Here is a 24802-nt window from a genome sequence, read left to right as displayed (position 1 = left end):
GTGCCCAGCACAGGGCGCTGCCCCCCAGCAGGCTTTGTCCTGTCGCCCGTCATCGTCGGCTGTAGGAAGGTGGACATTCCGCCCGTTGTCTAGACGGAGGGAAGGTGGTGTTTGCCGCCCGCGTGTTCTTTTTCTCCCTTAGGAACCACCCGCTGTGAAAGGTTTGCCTTCATGGCGAGCACGTGTGACTGATAGGCCGACAGCGGGGCTCATTAGCGAGGCAGCAGCGCAGGCGCTTTTCCCAGAAACACCCACTCGGTCCGGCTGTTGGGAACGTTCCTGGAGGCAGGCCCCCCCCCCCCGCCCCCGGCCCCCATGCGCCGGGGCCCTGGGACGCAGCGTCCACGCGGGACCGGCCGCGGCTGGGGTGGAGCCTGAGCTTACGGACGGACGTGTCCTTGCAGCAACGAGCTGAGCATGAAGGCGGACTCCCGCCTGAACCTGCTGGACGACGGCACGCTGATGATCCAGAACACGCGGGAGACGGACCAGGGCGTGTACCAGTGCATGGCCAAGAACGCGGCGGGCGAGGCCAAGACGCAGGAGGTGACCCTCAGGTACTTTGGGTCTCCAGGTACGTGATGGCCTTGACGTGGGGGTTCCTCCCAGGCTTGGCGTCCACGCCTCCCTCCCTCCCTCCCGCACCCCGGCTGCGGCCGCGGGAACCAGCCTTTGGCCGAAGCCCCTGCCATGGGCGCGGTCCCAGGGGAGTCATGACCTTGGTCCTGGCCCACATCGTCCCTCGTCCCGGACGGACACTCCGTGGAAGCCGAGCAGGCAGTGCTGCGGGCGGCGTCCAGGGGCGCTGGAGAGGTGTCACCCCACCTCTGACCCTCCCAGTGGCCCTGTGTTCCCGCTGGGCAGGGAGGTCTCCGTAGTGTTGGGTTTGGTTATTGAAAAAGGAGCCAAAACCTGGATTTTCATGTAAAATTCCCAGGTCGAAGGTGTTGGCACCAATTTAAAAAGACGGTCTTGTCAGCTGTGGCCTCGGTCGGTCTGAGTGCCCTGCCCTCGTCCCCGTGTTTAACCTGAGAACTCGTCATGTTTAACCTGAGACCTTGGGTGGGAGGGGGACTGGCCTGGGAGGACGGTCCAGCTGCCACCTGCTGAGGGCACAGCCGCTGGGTGCCCTGTGGTCTGCACTGGCCCCCACCCGCCAGGACGGCTGCGTCCGTAACTGCCTCCGGGCGCTGGCCGCCACCTGAGCTTCCCCCTCGGCCATCCTGGGGTTTCCCTGGTGCTTGGTGTTTCCGGCCACGGTCCGCGGTGCCAGTGGTTGCTGAGGGTTTCTTTGTTTAGAGTCTCGGGTCTTTGAAACGGGTCTGGTGTTTGCCACATCCCGGCACGTGGTCTCCTTTCTGTGAATGAGAATTCCTGGTGTCGGATTTCAGCTCAAAGGGATGCCCTGCTTCGATCAAAGCCCCGGTCACACCACTCCCACCAGTAACAGTCACAGGGCGCCCAGCGGGCACCTGCTATGGGAACCAGCAGCGGGGGCTGCAAGCGTGAGGAATCGGGGAACCCACTGAACTGTGAACAACACTGTTCCACAGCGCTGTAGGGACGTGTCTCAGAGCAAAGGAGAGGAACCGTCAGTGAGGGGCTCGTTTAGGCAGCCGGCTGCCGAGACCGGTGTGTTCACCATCTAGGACCGTGGTCAGCAAATCGAGGCTTGAGAGCCACATGCGGCTCACGAGCTGAGGTTTGCCGCTCTGTTGACGAATGAGTTTGCCGACCACTGACCTAGACTCTCGATTCCAATAATTACAGGCTGTTGCTGTTCCTTGTGATGAAGCCCCGATCCCAGAGGTCGGCAAACCCATTCGTCAACAGAGCCGCAGTTTGCCGACCACGGCTCTAGGAGATTGTTTCTTCCCCGGGAGCAGTAGCCTTATTTGGGGTGCAAAGGCTCCCTAAAACACTCCTGAGGGCCCCCCGGGACCCGGGGTGTGGCCCGGCGGAGGGAATGGCCTGAGGCAGCCCACACCTGGACCGGCGAGCTGTCCTACGGGCTGGATGGGGCCAACTGCCTATTTTCCTTAAAATCTGGGAACTAAGAACGGTTTTACGTTCTTATAGGGTTGGAAAACCTAAGCATTTTAGGCCCGTGGTATTGTAGGACCCATAGTAATTATGGGAGATTCGATTTCAGTGACTGTCGATTCCATTTTACTGGAACGTAACCACACTCATTCTCCACGGGTTGTCGGGGGCCGCGCTCTGCTGCGGGGCAGAGCTGAGCAGGAGCAGAGCCTGCAAAGCCCCAAACACACGCCCCCTGGTCCTTCGCAGACACGTGCCCAGGCGGTGCTGACAGTTTAAATGTTTCTATTGATCTCCGAGGGGAAGGGAGAGGGAGAGAGAGAGAGAGAGACATCAGTGATGAGAGAGAATCGTCCATCGGCTGCCTCCTGCACGCCCCCTACTGGGGATGGAGCCTGAAACCTGGGCGTGTGCCCTGACTGGTTCATAGGTTGATGCTCAACCACTGAGCCACACCGTCGGGCTCTGGGGCCAGTTATAGCCGTAATTACAGCCTGACTCCTGAGCCTCCGGGAGTCACAGGGCTGTACCACCATCTACTTAACCGGGTCCCTTTCGGGAACTATAGGGTTTGTCCCCCAAATCTTTTGCTATCACAGGCCCCTCTCCCTCTATCCAAAACCACTGGGCCAGGTGCTGGTTAAATTCAGACGTTTGGGAACTTTTTTCAGAAGGCCACTCGGCTCATCAATAAACACCTCAGCGTCCGGTGTGAACATTCATAGTGGAAAAATAAGGGCTCTGAGTGGCCTCGACCTTTATAAACAAGTGATGAAGTAATGTTGGATTCCGGGATCCTGGATGAGGGTGTGGGTCGGAAGAAATAACACAGCAATTAAATGAGACCTTTCACGTACCTGTCGTTTTTTAAAAATATTTTTTTTATTGATTTCAGAGAGGAAGGGAGAGGGAGAGAGAAAGAGAAACATCAATGATGAGAGAGAATTGTTGATTGGCTGCCTCCTGCACGCCCCCTACTGGGGATCGAATCTGCAACCTGGGCATGTGCCCTGACTGGGAATCGAACCCGGGACCCTCCAGTCCACAGGCTGACGCTCTAGCCACTGAGCCAAACCGGCCAGGGCTGTCTCAGTGTAGTTTTAATTTGTGAAACTTACTATTTTATATGTTCTAACTATACGTTGAAAACAGTGTTTTATGCCAATAAGAGCTACAGAGAGGCTTAACCAGAGTGACATAACGGATTCAGGAAAAGCCAAAATAAGGGCTGTCCTGCGTGTCCCATTGGAGAAATCTCCCTCCCCTCACTCACAGGGCCCGCCCCTCAGGTGACCCAGGCAGCGGGCCGTTTGTATTCTCTGTGCATTTCTTAACCAACCACAACGAAGACGGGGAAATGTGTGGTTAAATGGTGTTTGTGTGACGGTAGCTTAGAGGTCGTGGACAGAACGAGTCGCGTGGACAGAACGAGTCGCGCGAACACAGAAAACAAGCAAACGCTGGTGCCAGACTCGAGGGATTAACTCATTGTGTTTCGTCGTGACAGCTCGACCCACTTTTGTAATCCAGCCGCAGAACACGGAGGTGCTGGTCGGCGAGAGCGTCACGCTGGAGTGCAGCGCCACGGGCCACCCGCTGCCCAGGATCGCCTGGACCCGCGGGGACCGCTCGCCCCTGCCCACGGACCCCCGCGTGAGCATCACGCCCTCGGGCGGCCTCTACATCCAGAACGTGGGGCAGGAGGACAGCGGGGAGTACACGTGCTTCGCGTCCAACAGCCTGGACAGCATCCACGCCACGGCCTTCATCATCGTCCAGGGTGAGCGCGGGGGGACCCTCCGCCCGCAGCCCTGCCGTGGGCCCCGGCGCGCCCTCCGCCTGATGGCCGGCAGGGGGCCCGTCCCCGGAACCACCTACGTGTTCTCCTTCGCAGAAGCTTAGAGGACGGGGCTGTTTGGGGCTGTTTTCTGGCTGTGATCCATGGCCCCCGGAGCTCTGGCCAGTGCGCGCCGTGGGTGACCACGTTGGGGGGGTGTGCACGCGCGTGCACAGGCATATTAATCAGGAAGTCCTCACACGTTTTGGAATTTCCCAGCGTTGATTCTTGGACACAGGAGGCCCGGAGTTTTAAGATGTGTGCTATGCATTTCCCAACTTCTTGACTCAATACTGACTTCATTAGTGTTTGTTGTTGTTGTTAATCCTCACCCAAAGCTATTTTTCCCATTGATTTTAGAGAGGGTGGAAGGGAAGGGGGAGAGAGAGAAACATCGATGTGAGAGGGACGCATCGATGGGTTGCCTGCCACACGCACCCCCACGGGGCCAGGGATCCTGCCACTGAGGTACCGCCCTTGACCAGGGAGCGAACCTGTCACCCTTGGGTGCGCACGCCGGCGCTCTGACCACCGAGCTCTGGCCTGGGCTGAGTCTGCTCGTTTTTACGAAATCACAAAGTGGGGCGTTGGCTGGAGCCTTCGCACAAAACAGATGGAACCGAGAGAGAAGCGAGTTCTTTACCAGCTCCTCTCCCCGCCCAGTCCCCGCCTCCACGGGAGCCTCCGGGGAGGCTTGTTAACCTTCCGGCACCTTCTCCGCGCAGGGGACTGTGGTCATTTGGTGTCGACTTCCTTCGTTGTGGTCGATACTTTTTTAGAAATGGACTCACCCTGGACACACTGTTGTTACATTTTTTTCAATCAATAAAAACAGACCGAGTCCTGCCCTGGGCGTCCCTGCTCTTCACCCCAAGCGTCTGCCTCACCTGCTCAGGCTGCCGGCCGGGCCGGCAGCAGGCGTCCTGTCGCTCAGGGCGGGCCCCGCCCACGGGAGGCCTCCCCAGCCTGCCGCCGCCTTAGGGAAGCTGTCTTCTCACGCGTGTCCCATGTCTCGCCTCCGGCAGCCCTCCCTCAGTTCACCGTGACCCCGCAGGACAGAGCTGTGATCGAGGGTCAGACCGTTGACTTCCAGTGCGAGGCCAAGGGGTACCCACAGCCAGTCATCGCCTGGACGAAAGGAGGTAGGGCGCACGCCTGGTCTCCACCCGTCACCAGCTCCCGCCCTCGGCTCACCAGCTCCGAAGCCAGCGATGTCTTTCTCTGGCCCCCAAACCCCAGTCTCCTGAGCAGGGCTGAGCGATGGGTGACCCCAACGTGGCCTGGGGTCTTCCGTTAATATACACTAATTAGGGTTGGATGAAATGTAGTAACAGGTAAGATGAGCTTGCTGGAAAACCAGTAGTGGAATATATATATATTTTAAAGTTTTGCTCTCGGTTTAGTCCCAGAGTCCTGCCACTTCCCCGGCCTGTGTTGCGTGTTGTTTAGGTGGGTTCTCTGGGTGGGGCCCAGCCCTCGGTCTCCCGCTGGCCCAGGGGTGGTGGCAGCCACGTGCCTCGAGGAGGCAGAGGCTGACGGCAGCTGACTGGGGAGGTGGGGGCGGGACGGCTGGTGCCGCTGCTGCTGGGCCTTCGGGGTCCTGTCCTGTCCAGGTGGGGTGACCTTGAGAACCAGCTGGTGACCTCCACTTCCATCCCTTCGTCCCCGAGGGGCCCTTCCCAGGGGACCGAGGGGCCTCCCTGCTCTCGGGCAGGCGAGGCTCAGCCCCAGGTGAGGTGTGCGGACCTTCCCGGGGGTCCAGGCCCCTGCCCAGGTCTGTCCTGTCACATCAGCATGGGACCAGCCTCTTCCCGGAACCCACGTTTGTGTGCACGCCGCCCGGGTCCCCTGCCGTCCTGGCTCCACCCTCCGGGGACCCTCATGGGAACAGGGAGCGTGTTCTGTTTACCCCTGACCTGGCTGCACGGAGCTGGTGCCTCCACGCCGCGCTGGCGGGTCAGGGTGTCTGGGAGGAAGGAACCGATTGCTGACCGAGGGCCGGATGATGACCCTGGGCCCTAAGGGCCAAGAGGTGTCTGCGATCCTTTGATTTTCTCTGAGTCCTGCTGCACCTGTAACTAATGTGTCGGACCCCCCCCCCCCCCCCGCCCCGCGCCCCGTGTCCCCTGGACCGACTGGCACCTCACCCTTGCAGGGAGCCAGCTCTCGGTGGACAGGCGGCACCTGGTGCTGTCCTCAGGGACGCTCCGCATCTCGGCCGTCGCCCTCCACGACCAGGGCCAGTACGAGTGCCAGGCCGTCAACATCATCGGCTCCCAGAGGGTCGTGGCCCAGCTGACCGTGCAGCCCCGAGGTAGGTGCGGGATGCTGCCCGGTGGGCGTGGCGGGGGGCGGGGACCCTACCCCTGGACGTGGCCGCAAGCAGACACGCGGGAAGCCAGGCTCCTGCACCAGCATTCACGTCACTCATGACCCACAGCCACTGTTTTGAATAACTGACCCTTGACCTTGGGTTCCCCAGGGGACTGTGTCCCGTGCGGCTGTTAAGTTGCACTGTAGCCTGTGGTAACGGGTGTGTTCCAATGGTGCTGGTACTGAACTCCGATGGGCCGACGTGTCAGTACATGGACCACCTTTTCCCTGGCGGATGGTGTCACTCTGAAGAAGAGTCGATTTGAGCAGCCTTTTCTGGTTATTGCAGCAGCGCTGGGTCTGGGGGCCCCGCCATGTCCTAGAGTCACGGTTCTGTTTCCTGTTGCACCCCCCTGGAGCATTCCAGGCCCCCCCCCACCCCCCCGTGTTCTCTGTACTCATGTACTCAGAAGGACCTGGTCGCCTGGTGTCTCTAGAAAGTCTCAGGGCAGACGGAGCAGGTGCAGGTGCAGACGTGGGGTCCCGGGCCTTCTCCAAGGCGTGGCTGGCTCTGGGTTTCGGGGTTTGCCCCGCTCAGTCCTGACCGGCCAGGACTCTGAAAGGCCGCCAGGCCCTCACTCCCTGTGAGCAAAGCTCCCGTTCACCCACAGGTTCCCTCCCACTCACCGGGGTCTCGGGGGCTGGGTGCAGGCCTGGACAGACAGGAGCTCCGTCAGGCTTGCCGTCCGCTCGTGGGTGGGGACATTGGGTCCCTCCAGCCCCTCCTCTCTGTGCAGACAGCCCAGGAGGAGACGGTGGCCAGCTGAGCTCTGTGCCCTGGGCCTGCGCTGACGGAGGGAGGGCGGGGGTTCAAGGTGTCAGCTGTGCTCCTTGCCTTGCAGTCACCCCGGTGTTCAGCAGTGTTCCCAGCGACCAGACGGCGGAGGTGGGCTCCAACGTGCAGCTGCCATGCAGCTCACAGGGCGAGCCCGAGCCCACCATCACCTGGAACAAGGTACCGCGGCGGGCGGGTGCGCAGGGCGGTGGGGGACTGCGGGGTAACTCCCCACAGCAGGGGAACCTCCAAATCGTGGGCCCAAGGGGAAAGCTGTGCTGCTGTCCTCAGTAATAAAACCAAATGAGACGGACAGCCTGGGGCCGTCTCCTCCTCACAGCCTCACGCACAATAGCAGAAAAACCTGCCTGTTAGACCCTTGGCCTCACCGTCAGCAGGAAAGGTTCTTCGTGGTTTTATTTTTCTACTAGTGGCCTGATGCACGAAGATGCGTGCAGAATGGGCCTTCCTTCCCCTGGCTGCCAGTGCCGCTTTCTCTCCGGCCTGGAGCCGCCTTTCCACCTTCCCACGCTGCCCAGAGGCCCGGAGCGGCTGGGGCGGTGCAGAACGCCTGTGTCCCGCCCCCAGCTGCTCAGCGCCTGTGTATGCAAATTAACCCGCCATCTTTTTTGTTAATTTGCATGCTCGCTCCTGATTGGCTGGTGGGCGTCGCAAAGTTATAGTCCATTTGCATCTTCCTCTTTTATTAGTGTAGATTGTTTTTATTGAGCCCCATAAAAAAAGCAACATACAATCAAGGGCTTAAAACTCGGGGTGACCCGGGGGATGGGTGGGCCAGAGGGCATTGTGTGCCCATCCTCCTCACTTCCTTTCTCGGCTGGGATGTCGCTGTCCCAGGAGGCAGTGCCCAGCCCTTCTCCCTCCCAGGTGGCCAAATTCGTGCCTCCTCACTGCAGTCTGTCCCACGAGGACTGCTTTTGGCCCCCTGGCCCCCCCCCCCCCCAATTCCTGGAAAATCCCAGGATTGTGGCTTCCGTCCTGATCTTCCCTGGACCTAGGCAGGTGCATCAGACAGTTTATCCCATGGAAACCGTACTGGGTGAATCCGATTAACCTCCTCTTTCTGATTGTGGGTAAACCTGCCCTCGGCCTCCTGACGTTCCCACCTGTGAGGCCCTGGCGATGGCCCCCTCGCCATCTGTCACGGACAATACCGCTCCGCAGTCTTATTCCTGTGACGTCTCCCGTTTGCTCCAGGATGGGGTCCAGGTGACGGAAAGTGGGAAGTTTCACATCAGCCCTGAGGGGTTCCTGACCATCCACGACGTGGGCACCGCGGACGCCGGCCGCTATGAGTGTGTGGCGCGCAACACCATCGGGCAGGCCTCGGTCAGCATGGTGCTCAGCGTGAGCGGTAGGTTGCCCGGCCCGGGTTCCTGCGGCCGGCAGACATCCCACCCGCGTGGGTTCAGGCCGCGGGAGGAAGGCGCAGGCTCCCAGCACGAGGCCGGGCTCATGGGGGTCTTAGAGGGGGCGTGTCTACACTCCTAGTTTGCAGGGAGGCCACCGGGACGCCCTCGGTAGGTAGCAGGGCGGCCAGGTGGGCTCAGGAGCCCCTCCTTCCTCCTGCCCGGCGAGGCCGCTGTGTCTGACTCACTCGGTGGAGCCTCCCTGCCCTTGGTTTGGTGGTGGGTTTGGCCGTCATCCAAACCCCTTCAATCTGACAGCGTGTCAGTCATCATTTGGCAAAACTTCGGTGCTGTTATTGCCACATTCTTACCCCCCGAGCTCGGGAGACGGGGTTACTCTCTGGGTGTGGCCAGGCCTGTTCCCAGGGTGTAAACATCCCGAGTGTCTTCAACATAAACCTCCACGTAATCCCTGAAGCAGGGGGCCCGTCTCCCTGAGCTCCGGGGGTTAAAGAATGCCTCCGCGGCCAGCCAGTGTCTGACATTATAGCCACGTTTTCCCTGTTCTTTTAGACCAGCGGTGGGGAACGTTTTTCTGCCGAGGGCCATTTGAATATTTGTAACATCATTCGCACGCAGGCCATACAAAATTATCAGCTTAAAAATTAGCCTGCTATAATTGGTCATTTAATTAACTCAACCCTAATGCCTTGGCAGGGCCAGACCAAGTGATTTCTCAGGCCCCACACAGCCTGTGGGCCGGACACGCTCCACCCCTGGTTTAGAAGGTGTGGCGTGACTTCAAAAATGAGAAGTCTGTAATTCCAATACTGTTTGAAAGCAGCTTCCATAGAGTTTGTGATGAAGTGAGTTAAGCTCTGGTGTGAGAAACAAAAAGCCCGTGGAGACGTGTGCCTCTGTCTTGATGATGTAGCGTCTAGACGCTGAGTAACTCGTCCAGGGCCCTGGTAACTAGCGGCTCCGTGTTCTCCTAGTGCCTGACGTCAGCCGAAACGGGGACCCATTTGTGGCCACATCCATCGTGGAGGCGATCGCAACGGTCGACAGGGCCATAAACTCCACGCGGACACACCTGTTTGACAGGTAGGACGCGGTCTGGCCCGCCTCCCTGAGCTCTGGGGGGAAAATCTCGGGCCATTTTGGTCCAGGGTGACCTGTTGCCTCATCGGGAGAAAACCTCACTTGAAAACCATCCACAAGGTTGGCATCCACTCCCCGGGGGTTAAGATAACAGGCACGTCCTTTCCAAGTAGAGCCTGGAGCATGATTCACAAGTCAAACATTTCTTAAAAATGGCAACGCGGCCTTTTGGCTTGTTGCTAAACGATTTGGCAAAAACAACGTATTTCACAAGCCATTAGGGGATGTGTTCGTGTTGGCCAATTCCAAGGTGTTTTTCCTGTGTCTGAATTAAAGTCGAGTGTTGCTGTTTTCTCCCTGGAACTAATGACCTGTTTGTGTTTGGTTTCTCTTGGTTTTGTTTTTCTGTTGCCTTCCACCTGGGACCAGGCAGGTACGGCTCGCCCCTAGAGCAGTAGCTATGGAAACATTAAACCACAGTTCTGTCGTTGGGTGCCAGTGATTTCTGTATCTGACTGTCCCCTCTTCCCTCCTGCCCTGACCGCGCCAGCCGTCCACGCTCCCCCAACGACCTGCTGGCCCTGTTCCGCTACCCGAGGGACCCCTACACCGTGGAGCAGGCGCGCGCCGGCGAGATATTTGAGCGGACGCTGCAGCTGATCCAGGAGCACGTGCAGGGCGGCCTCATGGTCGACCTCAACGGAACCAGTCAGTACCCAGGCTCCTCCCTGCGTCTTCCTGGGGAGCGGGTGTCACCCCTCCACCTCGATGCCTTCTGAGGGGCGTGCTCCAGCCTTCTTGTCCCGCGTGTCTGGGAAGGGCACCGTCGGGTGACAGTGAGGGTCCTATAGGTCCCACGTCAGGTAACAGGGACCCTCTGGCATGTGAGCTGGGCGGTCCCTGCCCACTGGCTGTGACCCAAGGTCCCCGGGCAAAGGAGGTTTGAGGGAGGACTTTGCAGGACAACTGCCGTGCAGGTGGCGCTGTGTCCATGCGGCGGTTGGAAAGGGTGTGTGTGGAGCTCCAGCCTCTGTCCTGGGTGATGAAGGGTGGCATGGGGTGACTGCCACCGTGTCACTGTGCCCCCGGCACATGGCATTGCCCAGCAGTGATCGGTGCCTGTGCCAGGTAGGCGTGCCGGGCAGGCGTGCTCGTGGTGCTGCTGGAGATGGTGGTGACCGGGTTTACTGTGGAATAGCATCCCTCTCACCAGCTGTTTGCTCAGGGTTGTGCGTGAGCCCGCGGGCTGCTGGGGATGACCCCGGAAGCAGCCGACCTGAGGATGTGGTGCCCGGTGATTCACGACCCTCCGCTTCCCGGCTTTTCCGTGGTTTCCACCGTGTCTTTGAGGAGCGTCTTTTGCCATCAGGACAAAAACGTTACTCAGGACTGAACGCTATTCCTAAGGACACGTGTGTGCGGTGAGGGCAGTCCTGCCGCGTCTGGGACCAGTCTGAGCCGTGTCCTGGAGGCCGGCTGTGTGCGGACGCCTCCTGCTTCTCCATCCTAGGGCCCTGGCCCCTCAGGGTCATCTCCACTGGTCTCTATGGCGACCGCCAGCCTCCGCTCCCAGCACCTGGAGAAGCGTCAGAACCCGGCCATTCTGCCCAGAGGCTCTGCCGGGCACTCACTGCCGACTGTCGGGGACAGGGCTGGGCGGGGGTGTCTGTGGAATGATCCGGGAGGGAGGTGGCAGTTGGGGACCAGGTGCCCTGGTGAGGGTGCGTCTCGTGTGAAGGCAGAGGTGACCGTCACCCAGAGCCTGGCTGTAGTGGACGCTCGCACAGGTGTCCACCTGAGGCGTTTACCTGCAGGCCTGCCTCTGACCTTGTTCTGTGACCCTAGGAGGGATCCCTCGTGGGGAATGGACTGGCTTTTCCCCAATAACAGTACCTTCCAGGCCCTGTCCCGTCCTGAAGCGGTCGCTTGTCCATCCCTCAGTCTTGGATACAGACTTTTTCTCAGTGTTTTCACCCATAGCAGTTGTCTGCGTTCTGAGGTCGTTTTTATTTCGAAAGTGAACTGGACAAGGGCGTGGCTGCAATGGCAGCCTGCAGCCTTCCCGGGGAACGTCACCTTTCCCAGACGCGCTGCCTGCGTCTGTAGACAGGTCTGCGTCTGACCGGCGAACGTTCAGACGCTCTGGTTCCAAGTTCACCCGGTGCTGGCTGGTGCCCGCCCTCCGCGTGGCTCCTGGTCCCTGCAGTGGGGCCGGCCTGGGAGGCGGCCCGGAGCTGCCGCTGACCCGCGGCCACCGCTGCAGACAGAGGGGCTGCGCAGGGAGGCGCCTCGGGCCCAGGTGACGTGGGTGGAAGCAGCGTGCAGTGTTCAGGACGGAGAATGTAGGGATTTCAGGGGGAACTGGGGACGAGGCAGGCGTGGCGGTGTCCCTGCTCTGATCCCGGGAAGCGCGCCGCCCACCCAAGCCTTCCGTCCCGGTGAGCGCGGCGCTGGGTGGCTGGATCCCGGAGTCCCATCCCCGGTGAAGCGCTCCTGTCCCTGGTGCTTCTCCCCGGCCTGTGGGGTTTCCTCCCCGCCGGTTCCTTACCGCATCCATGTGGGGGTTTCGAGCACGCCCCTACAACAAGGAGGCTGTGTCTGTCCAAAGTGTATGAGACTGGGCCTAGGTCCAAGAGATGCTTGAAGAGGATGCGCTGGTGACTGAGATCTGGCGGTGCCGGCCACTGTGGGGGCGCAGGTGCCGCTGTGAGCACGCTCGGAAGGGAGCTGTTCCGCTGGCCTGGAGCGCGCGCCCCTGCGTGCCGGAGCGCGCGCCCCTGCGTGCCGGAGCGCGCTCCACTGAGTGCCCGAGCGCGCGCCCCTGCGTGCCCGAGCGTGCTCCCCTGAGTGCCCGAACGTGCGCCCCTGAGTGCCCGAACGTGCGCCCCTGCGTGCCCGAACGTGCGCCCCTGCGTGCCCGAGCGTGCGCCCCTGCGTGCCCGAGCGTGCGCCCCTGCGTGCCCGAACGTGCCCCTGCGTGCCCGAGCGTGCGCCCCTGCGTGCCCGAGCGTGCGCCCCTGCGTGCCCGAGCGTGCGCCCCTGAGTGCCCGAGCGTGCGCCCCTGAGTGCCCGAGCGTGCGCCCCTGCGTGCCCGAGCGTGCGCCCCTGAGTGCCCGAGCGTGCGCCCCTGAGTGCCCGAGCGTGCGCCCCTGAGTGCCCGAGCGTGCGCCCCTGAGTGCCCGAACGTGCTCCCCTGAGTGCCGGAGCGTGCGCCCCTGCGTGCCCGAGCGTGCGCCCCTGCGTGCCCGAACGTGCGCCCCTGCGTGCCCGAGCGTGCGCCCCTGTGTGCCTGAACGTGCCCCTGCGTGCTTGAGCGTGCGCCCCTGCGTATGTGCTGGTGGGCGGAGCTGTTCCTCGGGCCTGGAGCATGCCGGGTGGTGGAGGTGGGAACCCCTCAGGGAGAGGCTGGAGGGCGGTTCCCGCGGGCCCCCCTGGGAAGCACAGGGCCCGGCGTCCGTGGCGGACCTCAGGTGCCCAAGCCGTCCTGTCCTTCCCCGCAGGCTACCACTACAACGACCTGGTCTCCCCGCAGTACCTGAGCCTCATCGCCAACCTGTCGGGCTGCACGGCGCACCGGCGCGTGAACAACTGCTCGGACATGTGCTTCCACCAGAAGTACCGCACGCACGACGGCACCTGCAACAACCTGCAGCACCCGATGTGGGGCGCCTCGCTGACGGCCTTCGAGCGCCTGCTCAAGTCCGTGTACGAGAACGGCTTCAACACGCCGCGCGGCGTGACGCCGGGCCGGCTCTACCACGGGCACGCGCTGCCCATGCCGCGCCTGGTGTCCACCACGCTGATCGGCACGGAGGCCGTCACGCCGGACGCGCAGTTCACGCACATGCTCATGCAGTGGGGCCAGTTCCTGGACCACGACCTGGACTCCACGGTGGTGGCGCTGAGCCAGGCGCGCTTCTCGGACGGGCAGCACTGCAGCTCCGCCTGCAGCAACGACCCGCCCTGCTTCTCGCTCGCCATCCCGCCCAACGACCCGCGCGTGCGCAACGGCGCGCGCTGCATGTTCTTCGTGCGCTCCAGCCCCGTGTGCGGCAGCGGCATGACCTCGCTGCTCATGAACTCCGTGTACCCGCGCGAGCAGATCAACCAGCTCACCTCCTACATCGACGCCTCCAACGTCTACGGGAGCTCGGAGCACGAGGCGCGCGCCGTGCGCGACCTGGCCAGCCAGCGCGGGCTGCTGCGCCAGGGCATCGTGCAGCGCTCGGGGAAGCCGCTGCTGCCCTTCGCCGCGGGGCCGCCCACCGAGTGCATGCGGGACGAGAGCGAGAGCCCCATCCCCTGCTTCCTGGCCGGCGACCACCGCGCCAACGAGCAGCTGGGCCTCACCAGCATGCACACGCTCTGGTTCCGCGAGCACAACCGCGTGGCGGCCGAGCTGCTGGCGCTGAACCCGCACTGGGACGGCGACACGCTGTACCACGAGGCCCGCAAGATCGTGGGCGCGCAGATGCAGCACATCACCTACCAGCACTGGCTGCCCAAGGTGCTGGGCGAGGTGGGCATGAAGATGCTGGGCGAGTACCGCGGCTACGACCCCGGCGTCAACGCGGGCATCTTCAATGCCTTCGCCACGGCCGCCTTCCGCTTCGGCCACACGCTCATCCACCCGCTGCTCTACCGGCTGGACGAGGCCTTCCAGCCCGTGGCGCAGGGCCACGTGCCGCTGCACAAGGCCTTCTTCTCGCCGTTCCGCATCGTCAACGAGGGCGGCATCGACCCGCTGCTGCGCGGCCTGTTCGGCGTGGCGGGCAAGATGCGGGTGCCCTCGCAGCTGCTGAACACGGAGCTCACCGAGCGCCTCTTCTCCATGGCGCACACGGTGGCGCTGGACCTGGCGGCCATCAACATCCAGCGCGGCCGCGACCACGGCATCCCGCCCTACCACGACTTCCGCGTCTACTGCAACCTGTCGGCCGCGCACGACTTCGAGGACCTCAAGAATGAGATCCAGGACCCCGAGGTCCGGGAGAAGCTGCGCCGGTGGGTGCCGCCCCAGGGGCCCGGGGTCGCTTGTTTATTTTTACTTGTTTACTTTTTTCCACCTTTTTGTTTGTTTGTTAATCCTCACACGAGGATGTTTTTTATTGGTTTATTTAGAGAGAGTGGAAAGGAGAGGGAGAGGCAGAGAGAAACATCCATGTGAGAGACACGTGGGTCGGCTGCCTCCTGCACGCCCCCGCACTGGGGATCGAGCCCACAACCCGGGCATGTGCCCTGACCTCCTGGGTCATAGGTCGACGCTCACCACTGAGCGACACCGGCCGGACAATTACTGTATCATTTTCCATACAAACAGGGATACACGAGGAGCAGGAGGGATTACTTAAAGCATAAAGAGGAGTGTGTTAAAGGGAGACGTTTGACGTCTGTGTGAAGGGGCGGTCTGAGTAACGTAGGAGCACGACGGACAGGGGCTTTCTTGGGCTGTTTGCCGTGCTTTCCCAGATAAGCCGTTCAGCGCCTTGAGGGCCTCACTTGTCGTCTAGGTTATACGGGTCCCCCCTCAACATCGACCTGTTCCCTGCCCTCATGGTGGAGGACCTGGTGCCCGGCAGCCGCCTGGGGCCCACGCTCATGTGCCTGCTCAGCACGCAGTTCCAGCGCCTGCGGGACGGGGACAGGTGAGCGCGGAGGCGAAGAGGAGAGGCCGGGCTTCGGGCACCTTTGGGGGACTCGGGAGCGAGGAGCCGTGGGCAGCGGCCCTGTGTCCCCGCCGAGTGCTGGGAGTCACGCCTGGTGCTGTCTATTGTGTGGGTGTGGGTTTTTAATAGACTTCTTTTTACCAACGTCAGAGAGGAAGGGAGGGATAGAGAGAGAAACTTCAGTGATGAGAGGGAATCCTGGGCCGGCTGCCCCCTGCACTCCCCCTACTGGGGATGGAGCCCGCAACCCGGGCAGGTGCCCTGACTGGGAATCGAACCCGGGACCTCTTGGTCCACAGGACGACACTCAACCCACCGAGCCACGCCAGCCAGGCTGTGCTGTTTATTTGTGGCCACGCCCGGCTGCCGGCCCTGCCACACACAGAGGATTAGCCCTGACGACTCAGCCGCCTTCCCGCCCCTGTGGCTGTTGAGAGGGTTTCTGTCCCTCGAAGTGGACGGTCTGCCGGTTAAACCGCGCCGGGTGCCGAGCCGCGGGAGCTCCTGGCGGGATGGCGAGGTGCGGCGTGGTCGCTGTGGTCCGTTAGCTCAGCAGGTGGCAGGCGGCCCTCCTGTCGCCGAGCCGTCCGGCTGGGGCCACAGGCCGGTCACCGCTGCTGCGGGGCCTGTGCTGCCGGTCAGGTGCCACCTCTGGGGCTGTCTCGGTCGTCCTGCTTTGTTTCGAGCGGGAAGTGTGAGCCGTTGTCCACCGTACGTGGCCCCGGTTAAAACCAGTGGCGTCGGCGTTGTGGGGAGCGAGCAGAGGATGCTGAGTTCGGTCGCTGGGGTTTGAGTCCCCGTTTCTCCATCTCGTTCTCCCGGGACACAGGCTGTGGTACGAGAACCCGGGGGTGTTCTCGCCGGCCCAGCTGACGCAGATCAAACAGACGTCGCTGGCCCGGATCCTGTGCGACAACTCGGACAACATCACGCGTGTGCAGAGGGACGTGTTCCGGGTGGCGGAGTTCCCCCACGGCTACAGCAGCTGCGAGGACATCCCCCGGGTGGACCTGCGGGTCTGGCAGGACTGCTGCGAAGGTAACGCCCGGGCCCTCCGCCTGCCCGTGACGGAGACGGCTCGCGAGCTGGCGGACGGCAGTGCCAGCAGAAGGGTGACGGGGGGCAGGTGCGGCTGCGACCTTGCTGGGTTAGGCGTGTCCGTGCCGAGGCATCCGTGGGACCTGCACCAAGTCAGGGGAGGGTTTTCAATGACGGCTCGTGTTTAGCGTGACGGCTCATGTGACAGCATCTCTGTGCTTCCTTCGGGTTCATCAGTCGTTCACGTTTTACCTCGTGTTCCGTGTTGCTCTTGTGTGTGTACACGTGTCTGTATGCCAGGTTTATTTTTTAATATATTCTTATCGACTTCAGAGAGGGAGAGAGAGAAACATCAATGATGAGAAAGAATCATGATCCGCTGCCCCCTGCACGCCCCACACGGGATGGAGCCCACAACCCGGGTTCACAGGCCGATGAGCCACAGCAGCCAGGCTGTGCGCGTGTTTACGTAAACGTTACGTTCCTTTAGGGGCTGAGGACGCTGTAGGCATCGTGCTGCTCCTCCATCATTTACTCCCGTTTTAGGCTCAGAACCAAGAGGTTCTGTGTGGACAGAGCCTTGTTGGCCGTCTGGGGCCACCGGCTCCCTTCCTGCCATTTCACCGCTCGCGGCAGCGTCCTGGTCTGACCGCCAGTCGATCTTTCCGTGGCACCTCCCTCCGCGGACCTCTCTCCGACCAGACGCAGCCCTGCCCGGCCTGACGCTCTGGCGAGCAGGGCTGTTGTCAGGCCCCCGCCGGCCGTGAGGATCGGGATTCGTCCCAGGCGAGCGAGAGACCTGGACGCTCTGACTTTGTCCTGAAGTCAGAGCTGCTAGCGGCTAACCCTCCCCCCCACCCCACCCCCCACCCCCAGACTGCAGGACCCGCGGGCAGTTCGGCGCCTTCTCCTACCATTTCCGAGGCCGGCGGTCCCTTGACTTCAGTTACCGGGAGGGCGAGCCCCCCACGGAAGCCGGGAAGACACTGAGGTACGGCGTCCCCGAGAGTCAGACCGTCCACACCGCGGGCCGGCCTGGGCCCTGGGCAGGGATTTCCTGCCGGCCGCCGGCTGGGTCTTGGGCCCCAGACAGCCCCGGTGCCCCGGGGCCTGCGGTGTGAGTGTGTGCGACGCCTCCTGTCTCCCCTCCTGCAGCGTCGGGAAGCCCGGCCAGCGCCCCAGGAACGCCACGGCTGCCTCCGCTGAGCACCCCCAGGCCCTGGGGCCCAGCGACTTCCGGGACTTTGTGCTGGAGATGCAGCAGACCATCACGGACCTCCGGACACAGGTGCCGCCCCGCCACGCCCCACTCCTCAGCTCGAGTCCCCCACAGACTCATCTCTGTGACCCCGGTGTGACCTCTGCAGTGCCCCTGACCCCCAGCTTCACCGCCTGCTGGCTCTTCTCCTGCTGGTCCTGGGCTGGCACATCGAGTTCCTCCGTTTCCCGTGATCAGGACCCTCAGTGGGACCCAGGCTCCCGGGCTGGACCTCGGGGTGACCCCAGGCTCCCGGGCAGGACCTCGGGGTGACCCCAGGCTCCCGGGCAGGGCTTCGGGATGACCCCAGGTTCCCGGGCAGGGCCTCGGGGTGACCCCAGGTTCCCGGGCAGGGCCTCCTTTCCAGAGCCCACAGCTGCGCCCGCCTGGCTGTGGGCCCCACGTCCCCCTCTTCCTCCACCTGTGAGACCCGAGTGTCTGAGGCCGGGCGACTTGGGTGCAAGGGGCCTTCAGACTTCCCCAGGAGCTTCGTTCTAGGAACCACTAACACTCAGGGGTGGGCACCCACCTGAGGCGATGTGGGCAGGGCCGTCCCAGAGCTCAGGTGAAGCCATCGGCTGTCAAGGGAGCACATTTGAGCCCCACAGCATCCCGCAGAGACGTGCCTGCGTCCCTGCCCGTCGCGAGACGCCGTGTCCCGGGGAGGGCAGGGCGAGGGCTGCACTCCCGTGGACTGACCGCACACACGCTGGCTTTGCAGATAAAGAAACTTGAGTCTCGGCTCAGCACGGCCGAGTGCACCGGTGTGGATGGCGAGCCCCACGCGGATGGCGCCCGGTGGAAGCGAGACGTGTGCACCGTCTGTGAATGCCGCGTGAGTACGGCTCTGTCTCAGGGACCTGGGGCCTGGACCACGGACTCGGCTGCAGAGTCCTGGCCTCCCACTGGGTCAGCGAGGCCCCCCTCACCGGTGGGGTCTCCTCCCTCTTCCCTGGGCAGCCACGGGGGTGCACACCCGCAGGGACAGTGGGGGGCGCTGGGAGTCCTCCGTGGCCGGGGTCTGGGGACAGGAAGAACCGAAGGGTCAGACCCGGGCACCGGCTGGAACACGGGCGGGAAGCGGGGTGATGCTCGGAGTCGTCGGGAACTGACCCGCTGGCGCCGTCTCCCTCCAGGACGGGCAGATCACCTGCTTCGTGGAGGCCTGCCAGCCCGCCGACTGCCCGGCCCCCGTGAGAGTCGATGGCGCCTGCTGTCCGGTCTGCCCGAGGGAGCCCGCGGGAACGCAGCCGTAGATCCCCCCGCTCCTCGCCGCTCCGCAGGCGTCCCCGCAGGTCACCGGCCGGTGCAGGGAGCGCAGACTGGCGGGCGCCGAGGACTGCACGGCTGAGGCTGTACCGGGGCGTCCCGGAAGCCGCACGGGCTCAGACTGGAGCGTCCACGGAGCCGAGGCCACGCAGTGGACAGACACGAGTCCTAACTTCATGTTAGATTCTCAGGTTTTTATTTAATTTTTTTAATGAAAAAGTGGTGCTACTATTAAACCGCACAGTTAAGTCATTTAGGCTCCCAGAGTGCTGTCCCCCATCCCACCGCTTCCCTGGACGGAGAGCCGCTCTGCTCGGCGGTCCAGAGCCCGCGGACCCGCCGCCAGAGGCACGCACGTGTGAAGAGAACGTCGGCGTTTGGCAGACGGAACAGGCTCCTGGCGCGGAGCCCCGACCCCTTCCCGGCCTCTGCCACGGTCCACGCGTACCAGCAGCTCCTCACGGCAGATCCCCGCTCCCCACGCTCACCAGCGGCTTCTCCACTCCTGTCCCCGTGACTGAGGCTGCCGGCCGCTGAGACACAGGCGTTTTCCCGGTAACCCTGCCGCCCCGTGGTGGGCCGGGAGTGAAACCCCCTTCGCGGTGGCCACGCCGGGCTCGCGCTCCCCGGCTGCTCCTGGCCGCCGCCCGGCGGGACCGGCCCTCCTCCCTGACCCAGCGATGAGTGCCTTAGAGACAACGGCTGTACCTCGTCCATGTGCGAGCGCAGGCGTGTGAACGCCAACCGGGCGTCTGCCCTCGATGCCGCAGAGAAGCCGCTGCCCGCCGGCCTCTGGGGTTCAGTGAAAAGACCTCGTACCTCATGGCCGCGCTCGCCTGGGCCCACCAAAACCTCCCGTTCTGTTCTGGACGCAGAGATCCGTGTCCTGAGATGCGTGTCCTTGAACACGCAGGTTCCGGGCGCTGAGTGGGATCCGGAGGAGGCGCCCACCGTGGGCGTCGCGGTGTGGCGTGGGGGCGTCTCGCAGCGTCCCGCAGGCAGCGGGCAGCTCAGAGCCGGCTCCGGTCCAGGGTGGGCGGCAGGCTGCCCCGTCCCGGGGTGGTGTGCGAATATCCCCGCCGGAGCGTAAAGCTTTAACGCAGCCCGCTTGACCTCAGCCCCGGGTCGCGGCGTGGCAGGGAGCAGCTGGCGCCGTAGCTCAGGACATGGGCTTCCTCAGAAACGCCAAGTCCGGTTGAGTCAGGACCTCGGACCCGTGTCCGGAACTAGAAGGTGGAGGCGGTGGTTCTGTAAGGTGCTCGGTGTCAGGCGGCGGCAGACCATCCGTGCGGGTGTCGGCGCCTCAGGGTTACCTGTGGCTTCGGGCAGAGGTGACGGGCACGGCATCGGGGGAGGCAGCCCCCAGGGAAGTCTGCGGCTGCAGGTGGCGTGTCTGCGGGACCGAGGGGGAGTCTCAGCGCGTGGGGCGCCGTGGACAGGGCGGACGCGCCGCGGGGCGCCGTGGGGGGAAGCCAAGTGTACATGTTTATTTTCTTGCCTGACTGGCAGCAGCCAGATGCCGTATCTGTCCCTGTAACCAGTTCATTACCAAAGAAACGTTTGCACTATGTAACGACGCCTTTCGTTCGAATAAACGGCCACGTGTTCCCACGGAGGAGGCACGGCGTCTTCTTTCGCGCAGAGCCATGCTCGGGCTGCGCCCTGCGGGGTCAGAGTGTGGTGCAGAGGAGGCGGTGTCTGAGGGATTTTAAGTACATTTTCCAGGTATTTGATATTTAGGGGGAAATGTATTTTCTGACAAACTTTCAGGAAGTCACCCGATTTGCACAAACTGAGTTTTATAAAAGTAACATTTTATTCTGGTTTCGCCACTTCCCGACCAGCTACAGCCACAAGACCTGGGGGTCGGGGAGGAGGATGAGCAGGGATGGCCGCAGCCCCAAACCCGCCGGAGGCTTGAGGAGGTCTGAGGTGTAGCCTGTGGTTACAGGGAGGGGACCTGGGCCTGATGTCGGCAGCCGCCTGTCCCACGGGCCCGTCTGTCCCCACTGGTTCCCGTCTCATTGGCCTCCCTCCCTCCCTCTCTTTTTTTAAGAACATATGTTTATTGATCTCAGAGAGGACGGGAGAGGGAGAGAGAGATGGAGACACCAACGATGAGAGAGAATCATGGATCAGCTGCCTCTTGCACGCCTCACACTGGGGACTGAGCCCACAACCCGGGCCTGTGCCCTGACCGGACTCTAACTGACCTCCTGGTTCAGAGGTCGGCCCTCAACCCCTGAGCCGCGCCGCCGGGCGGTGTCCGGCTCTGCAGAGGCCCGTCCTCCACGCGTCCCGTGTCACAGCCTGAGCTGCTCGCATCATCGTGACCAGCAGCCCCGCGTGGACCACGTCCTCCCTCCCGGGTGTGGAGCTGGGCCCCAGCGGTGACCTCGGCCAGTTGTGTCCGAGGAAGGAAGCCCAGCCCGGAGGCCCCCCTTCCCCATCCTCCCCGCTCCCCGCCTCTCGGCCTGACCGCTTCCCTGACTGACAGGCTCTGAGCGTCGGGCTTTTCCGGGGGGATCGCCTCGTCCTCATCGCTCACGCTTTCCTTCTCCACATCCGAGCACAGGTTCCATTTCCTGCAAAATGTCGTTTCCAACAGGAACGTATTGTTATTGATTCCAGAGAGGAAGGGAGAGAAACATCCGCGATGGGAGAGAACCACTGATCGGCTGCCTCCTGCACGCCCCGCACTGGGGATGGAGCCTGCAACCTGGGCCTGTGCCGTGACCGGGAATCGAATGGTGTATAGGTCGACGCTCAACCCCTGAGCCACACCAGTCGGGCCAGAATCGGATCTATTTCATGGCTGCTAACCCTCCTTTAAAAGGCTGGATGTCCCGGCCCTGGCCGGTGTGGCTCAGTGGATAGAGCGTTGGCCTGCAGAGGAAAGGGTCCCGGGTTTGATTCTGGTCAAGGACACGACCTCAGTTGCAGGCTCTTCCCCGGCCCTGGTTGGGGCGTGTGCAGGAGGCAACTAATCGATGCGTTTCTCTCACATCGATGTTTCTGTCTCTCCCTGTGTCTTCCTCTCTCTCTAAAAATCAATGGAACAGCGTCCTCGGGTGAGGATTAACAACAACAATAAATAGAAGCCTGAATGTCCCAGCTGCACGGCACACGCTTCTTAAATCATCTGCGTCCTCACGCACACGCTGGGATTCTCGTTCTGTCCTCACCCGCAGCACAAACCAGGACACGGCCATGGAGGCCGCGGACGGCTTAGCGCACAGCTGTCCGCGGAGGACACGCCGGAATCTCGAGTGTCTGTGCTTCGGAAATCACTGCACCGACAATTAACGGGGCGAACGGCACCCCTCCTTGTCTGAGATTCGGAGCAGACACACAGGGAAGGGAAGGGGCGCTGCGCCCGCCGCGTGTCCCCGGCCCATCTGAGCGTGGCCCGCCGTGTCCCCGCCCCTCAGGTTCGTGGCGTCGGGTCTGAGGCGGACGGACCAGCCTCTCCGTGGAGGCCGGTGACTGCGAGCGTTCGCCAGGCGGTGTGTCAGGTGCAGTGGCTGTGACTCGTTCACTAATGAGTTCACCGGCTCCTCGGTGTGCTGGTCCGCCCTGCCCTTCACGGCACGTCGGTGAGCCTCCCGAGCCCCGGGGAAATCGGACTTCCTCCGATAAGGCCCAGTGTGCCCTTTGCTCCACAGGATGTTAGTGACCCGCGGAGCCCGGGAGCCGGAGAGGATGTCCGCTCCCATCGCAGTCTTCCGGAACCTTCCACCAGGGCCGGTTGCCATGGGTACTTCTCTGTAGGAGGAGGAGGCCCTGCACCTGGGAGCCTGGGGTCTCGTGTTCCGTGGCCATGGGAGCCGCTGGAGCTGAGGATCAGCCGGGACCCCGGGGCTGCTGGGCGGGTTCCCATGGGCAGCAGCCGCGGCCACAGCTCCTTGTCCACAGGCGAGGCTGCTAGAGATGACCTCTGACCTTCCCAGCCGTTTCTCAGGGTCGGGCAGCCGCCATCGGCCGGGAAGCCAGCCCCCTGCCGGCTCCCCCGTCACAAAAGCCCGTCGTGTCTGTTCCCTTCGGCCCGAGGGCTGTTCCGGCTGCGGTCTCAGCGGCGCTGCCCCCGGGCCACGGGCAGCCAGGGGGCTGGGCTCAGGGACAGTGGTCACGGCCACACGGAGGGAGTGCAGAGAGCAGTGGGGCTGGGTTGGGGAAGTGAGTGGCCCGGGGGCTGATTAAACACCGCTGAGCACACGCCTGGTCAGCGCGGGGCCGGGAGGCAAGAGCTGATGGCGAGGCGACCGCGGGATGCTCAGCACTGAGCCAGGGGGCCGACGGCGGCCTGGCCCCTTCGCTGCCGCTGCTCCCCGGGAGGCAGGGACTCGCTCACCCGCCAGGAAAACCTCTGGGCCCACAGGAGAGTCGCAGATACCAAGCGAGGCCAGTGCCAGGCTCCGTGGCCACACAGCTGGTTACGGCACCCGAAGGCTGGCCGGGCACCGTCGTGCGAACCCCTCGTGTCCGGCACCTGCTCGAGCCCAGCAGGCACAGCTCCCCGCAAGGTCATGTGGCCTCCGGACGGGGACTCATCCCCCCGAGGCACGCCCCCCTCTCCTGGGTCAGCTGTAACTCGGTGGCAGCGATGGCTTTACATCGACCCAGAGGAGTAAGCGTCTCCGTCACCGGTGTCCCTGGGCCGTCGATGCTTTCCTCCCGGATCCCACGAGCACGCAGAGCCGGGTTCCCGTGCCACACGCTTCTCTGAGGAGCGGCCCCACGCGGCTCCACCCCTTGGTCACGTGCAGGCGGCCGAGGGGCCACTGCAGTCACTGCCCCCGAGTCCTCCATTCGGGTTCATTCTTAACGACTAATCCTCCCATTCACACGCATGACCTGGTCCTGCCTTTCCTTCTTACTTCTTTGTAATGTTCACTGGAGGCTCGGTGCACGAAATTCGTGCACGGGGAGGGCCCCTAAGCCTGGCTGATGGGGGCCTGCCGGCTGCCGGACGGGGCCTGCCTTTGTCCCATGCCACCCCCTGGTGGTCAGCACACGTCATAGTGAGCAGTCGAACTCCCGCGGGGACAGTTTGCACATTAGCCTTTTATTAGATAGGATAGTCTTTTCTAAAGGCTTTGCACGTTTTTCTGACTTACTGTTATGCTGTTGTAAACACTTTTTTAAACAATGTACTTCCTAGTTGTGTGTTGCTTGTATATAGAAATGCAATTGAATTTTGGGTGTTGACTTCATATCCACAAGTCCTGACACATCCAGTTACTAATGCTAATAGCTTTGAAATGATTGTTAGATTTTCCACATCTACGGTGACTTTGGGGGTAAATAGTGACTGTTTGTTTCCAAGCCTCCCTGGTGCGGGCGCCTGCGTGGCGGTGGCCGGCAGGTCTCCCCTGGACCCGGGGGGGGGGGGAGGGGGGCGGGGGGACGGGGGGGGGGGAGGCCCCGTTGCCCCAGCTCGCGCAGTTGGTGCTCATAGAGCTTGTTGCGCGAGTATTTTTGAATCTAAATATTGAACATGGGATTGTTTCTTCCCTGTTAGCACAGCTATGAAGGGTTTCCTCTGGGATGTGTGACTGCACGGCGCTTGGCACAGCCCTGTCAGGTTGCTGAGTGTCCTGTGCAGAGACCAGGATTCGGGACCAGGACGAGCCACAGCCGCTCGTCAGGCCCCAGGGACCCGCTAAGTGGCCGGCTCTCTGCTCTGGACCAAGCCCGCAGCCTGGTCCCCCTGCAGAGTATGGAGGTTGGTCCAGCCGGCGTGGCTCAGTGGTTGAGCATCAACCCAGGAACCAGGAGGTCACGGTTTGATTCCAGTGCGGGGCGTGCAGGAGGCAGCCGATCAATGATTCTCTTTCATCATCGATGTTTCTCTCTCATCTCTCTTTCTCTCTCATCTCTCTTTCTTTCTCTCTCTCTCTCTCTCTCTCTCTCTCTCTCTCTCCTCTCTCTCTCTCTCTCTCCTCTCCACCCCCCCCCCGCTCCCTCCCTCCCTCTCTGAAATAAATAAAAATATATTTTTAAAAAAGACTAGAGTCTGAGGTCATCTTTACTAGGAAGATTTCCCTGACCCTCCCTTCCTTCTTAAAAAAG

The 24802-nt window shown here is 62.5% G+C and overlaps 1 protein-coding gene across 2 annotated transcripts in view; it reads left to right on the top strand.

The window, feature by feature from the left end:
- PXDN (peroxidasin) overlaps window positions 1-20341 on the top strand; it is a 58262-nt gene extending 37921 nt beyond the window's left edge. For both annotated transcript variants that reach the window (XM_079791504.1, XM_079791503.1), the window contains 15 exons: window positions 405-574; window positions 3551-3823; window positions 4906-5022; window positions 6036-6194; window positions 7096-7208; window positions 8247-8403; window positions 9394-9502; window positions 10050-10207; window positions 13000-14503; window positions 15010-15144; window positions 15995-16203; window positions 17080-17194; window positions 17359-17491; window positions 18183-18296; window positions 18598-20341. In XM_079791504.1, the coding sequence (XP_079647630.1) occupies window positions 405-574; window positions 3551-3823; window positions 4906-5022; window positions 6036-6194; window positions 7096-7208; window positions 8247-8403; window positions 9394-9502; window positions 10050-10207; window positions 13000-14503; window positions 15010-15144; window positions 15995-16203; window positions 17080-17194; window positions 17359-17491; window positions 18183-18296; window positions 18598-18717 (3586 nt within the window). In that variant the 3' untranslated portion in view covers window positions 18718-20341. The remainder of the gene's footprint in view (window positions 1-404; window positions 575-3550; window positions 3824-4905; window positions 5023-6035; window positions 6195-7095; window positions 7209-8246; window positions 8404-9393; window positions 9503-10049; window positions 10208-12999; window positions 14504-15009; window positions 15145-15994; window positions 16204-17079; window positions 17195-17358; window positions 17492-18182; window positions 18297-18597) is intronic.
- The last annotated feature ends 4461 nt before the right edge of the window (window positions 20342-24802 follow it).

The sequence above is a fragment of the Cnephaeus nilssonii genome, assembly GCF_951640355.1.
Source record: "Cnephaeus nilssonii genome assembly, chromosome: 15".
NCBI lineage: Eukaryota > Metazoa > Chordata > Mammalia > Chiroptera > Vespertilionidae > Cnephaeus > Cnephaeus nilssonii.
The sequence above is the reverse complement of the archived record's forward strand: the minus strand, read 5'-3'. Positions and strand labels throughout refer to the sequence as shown.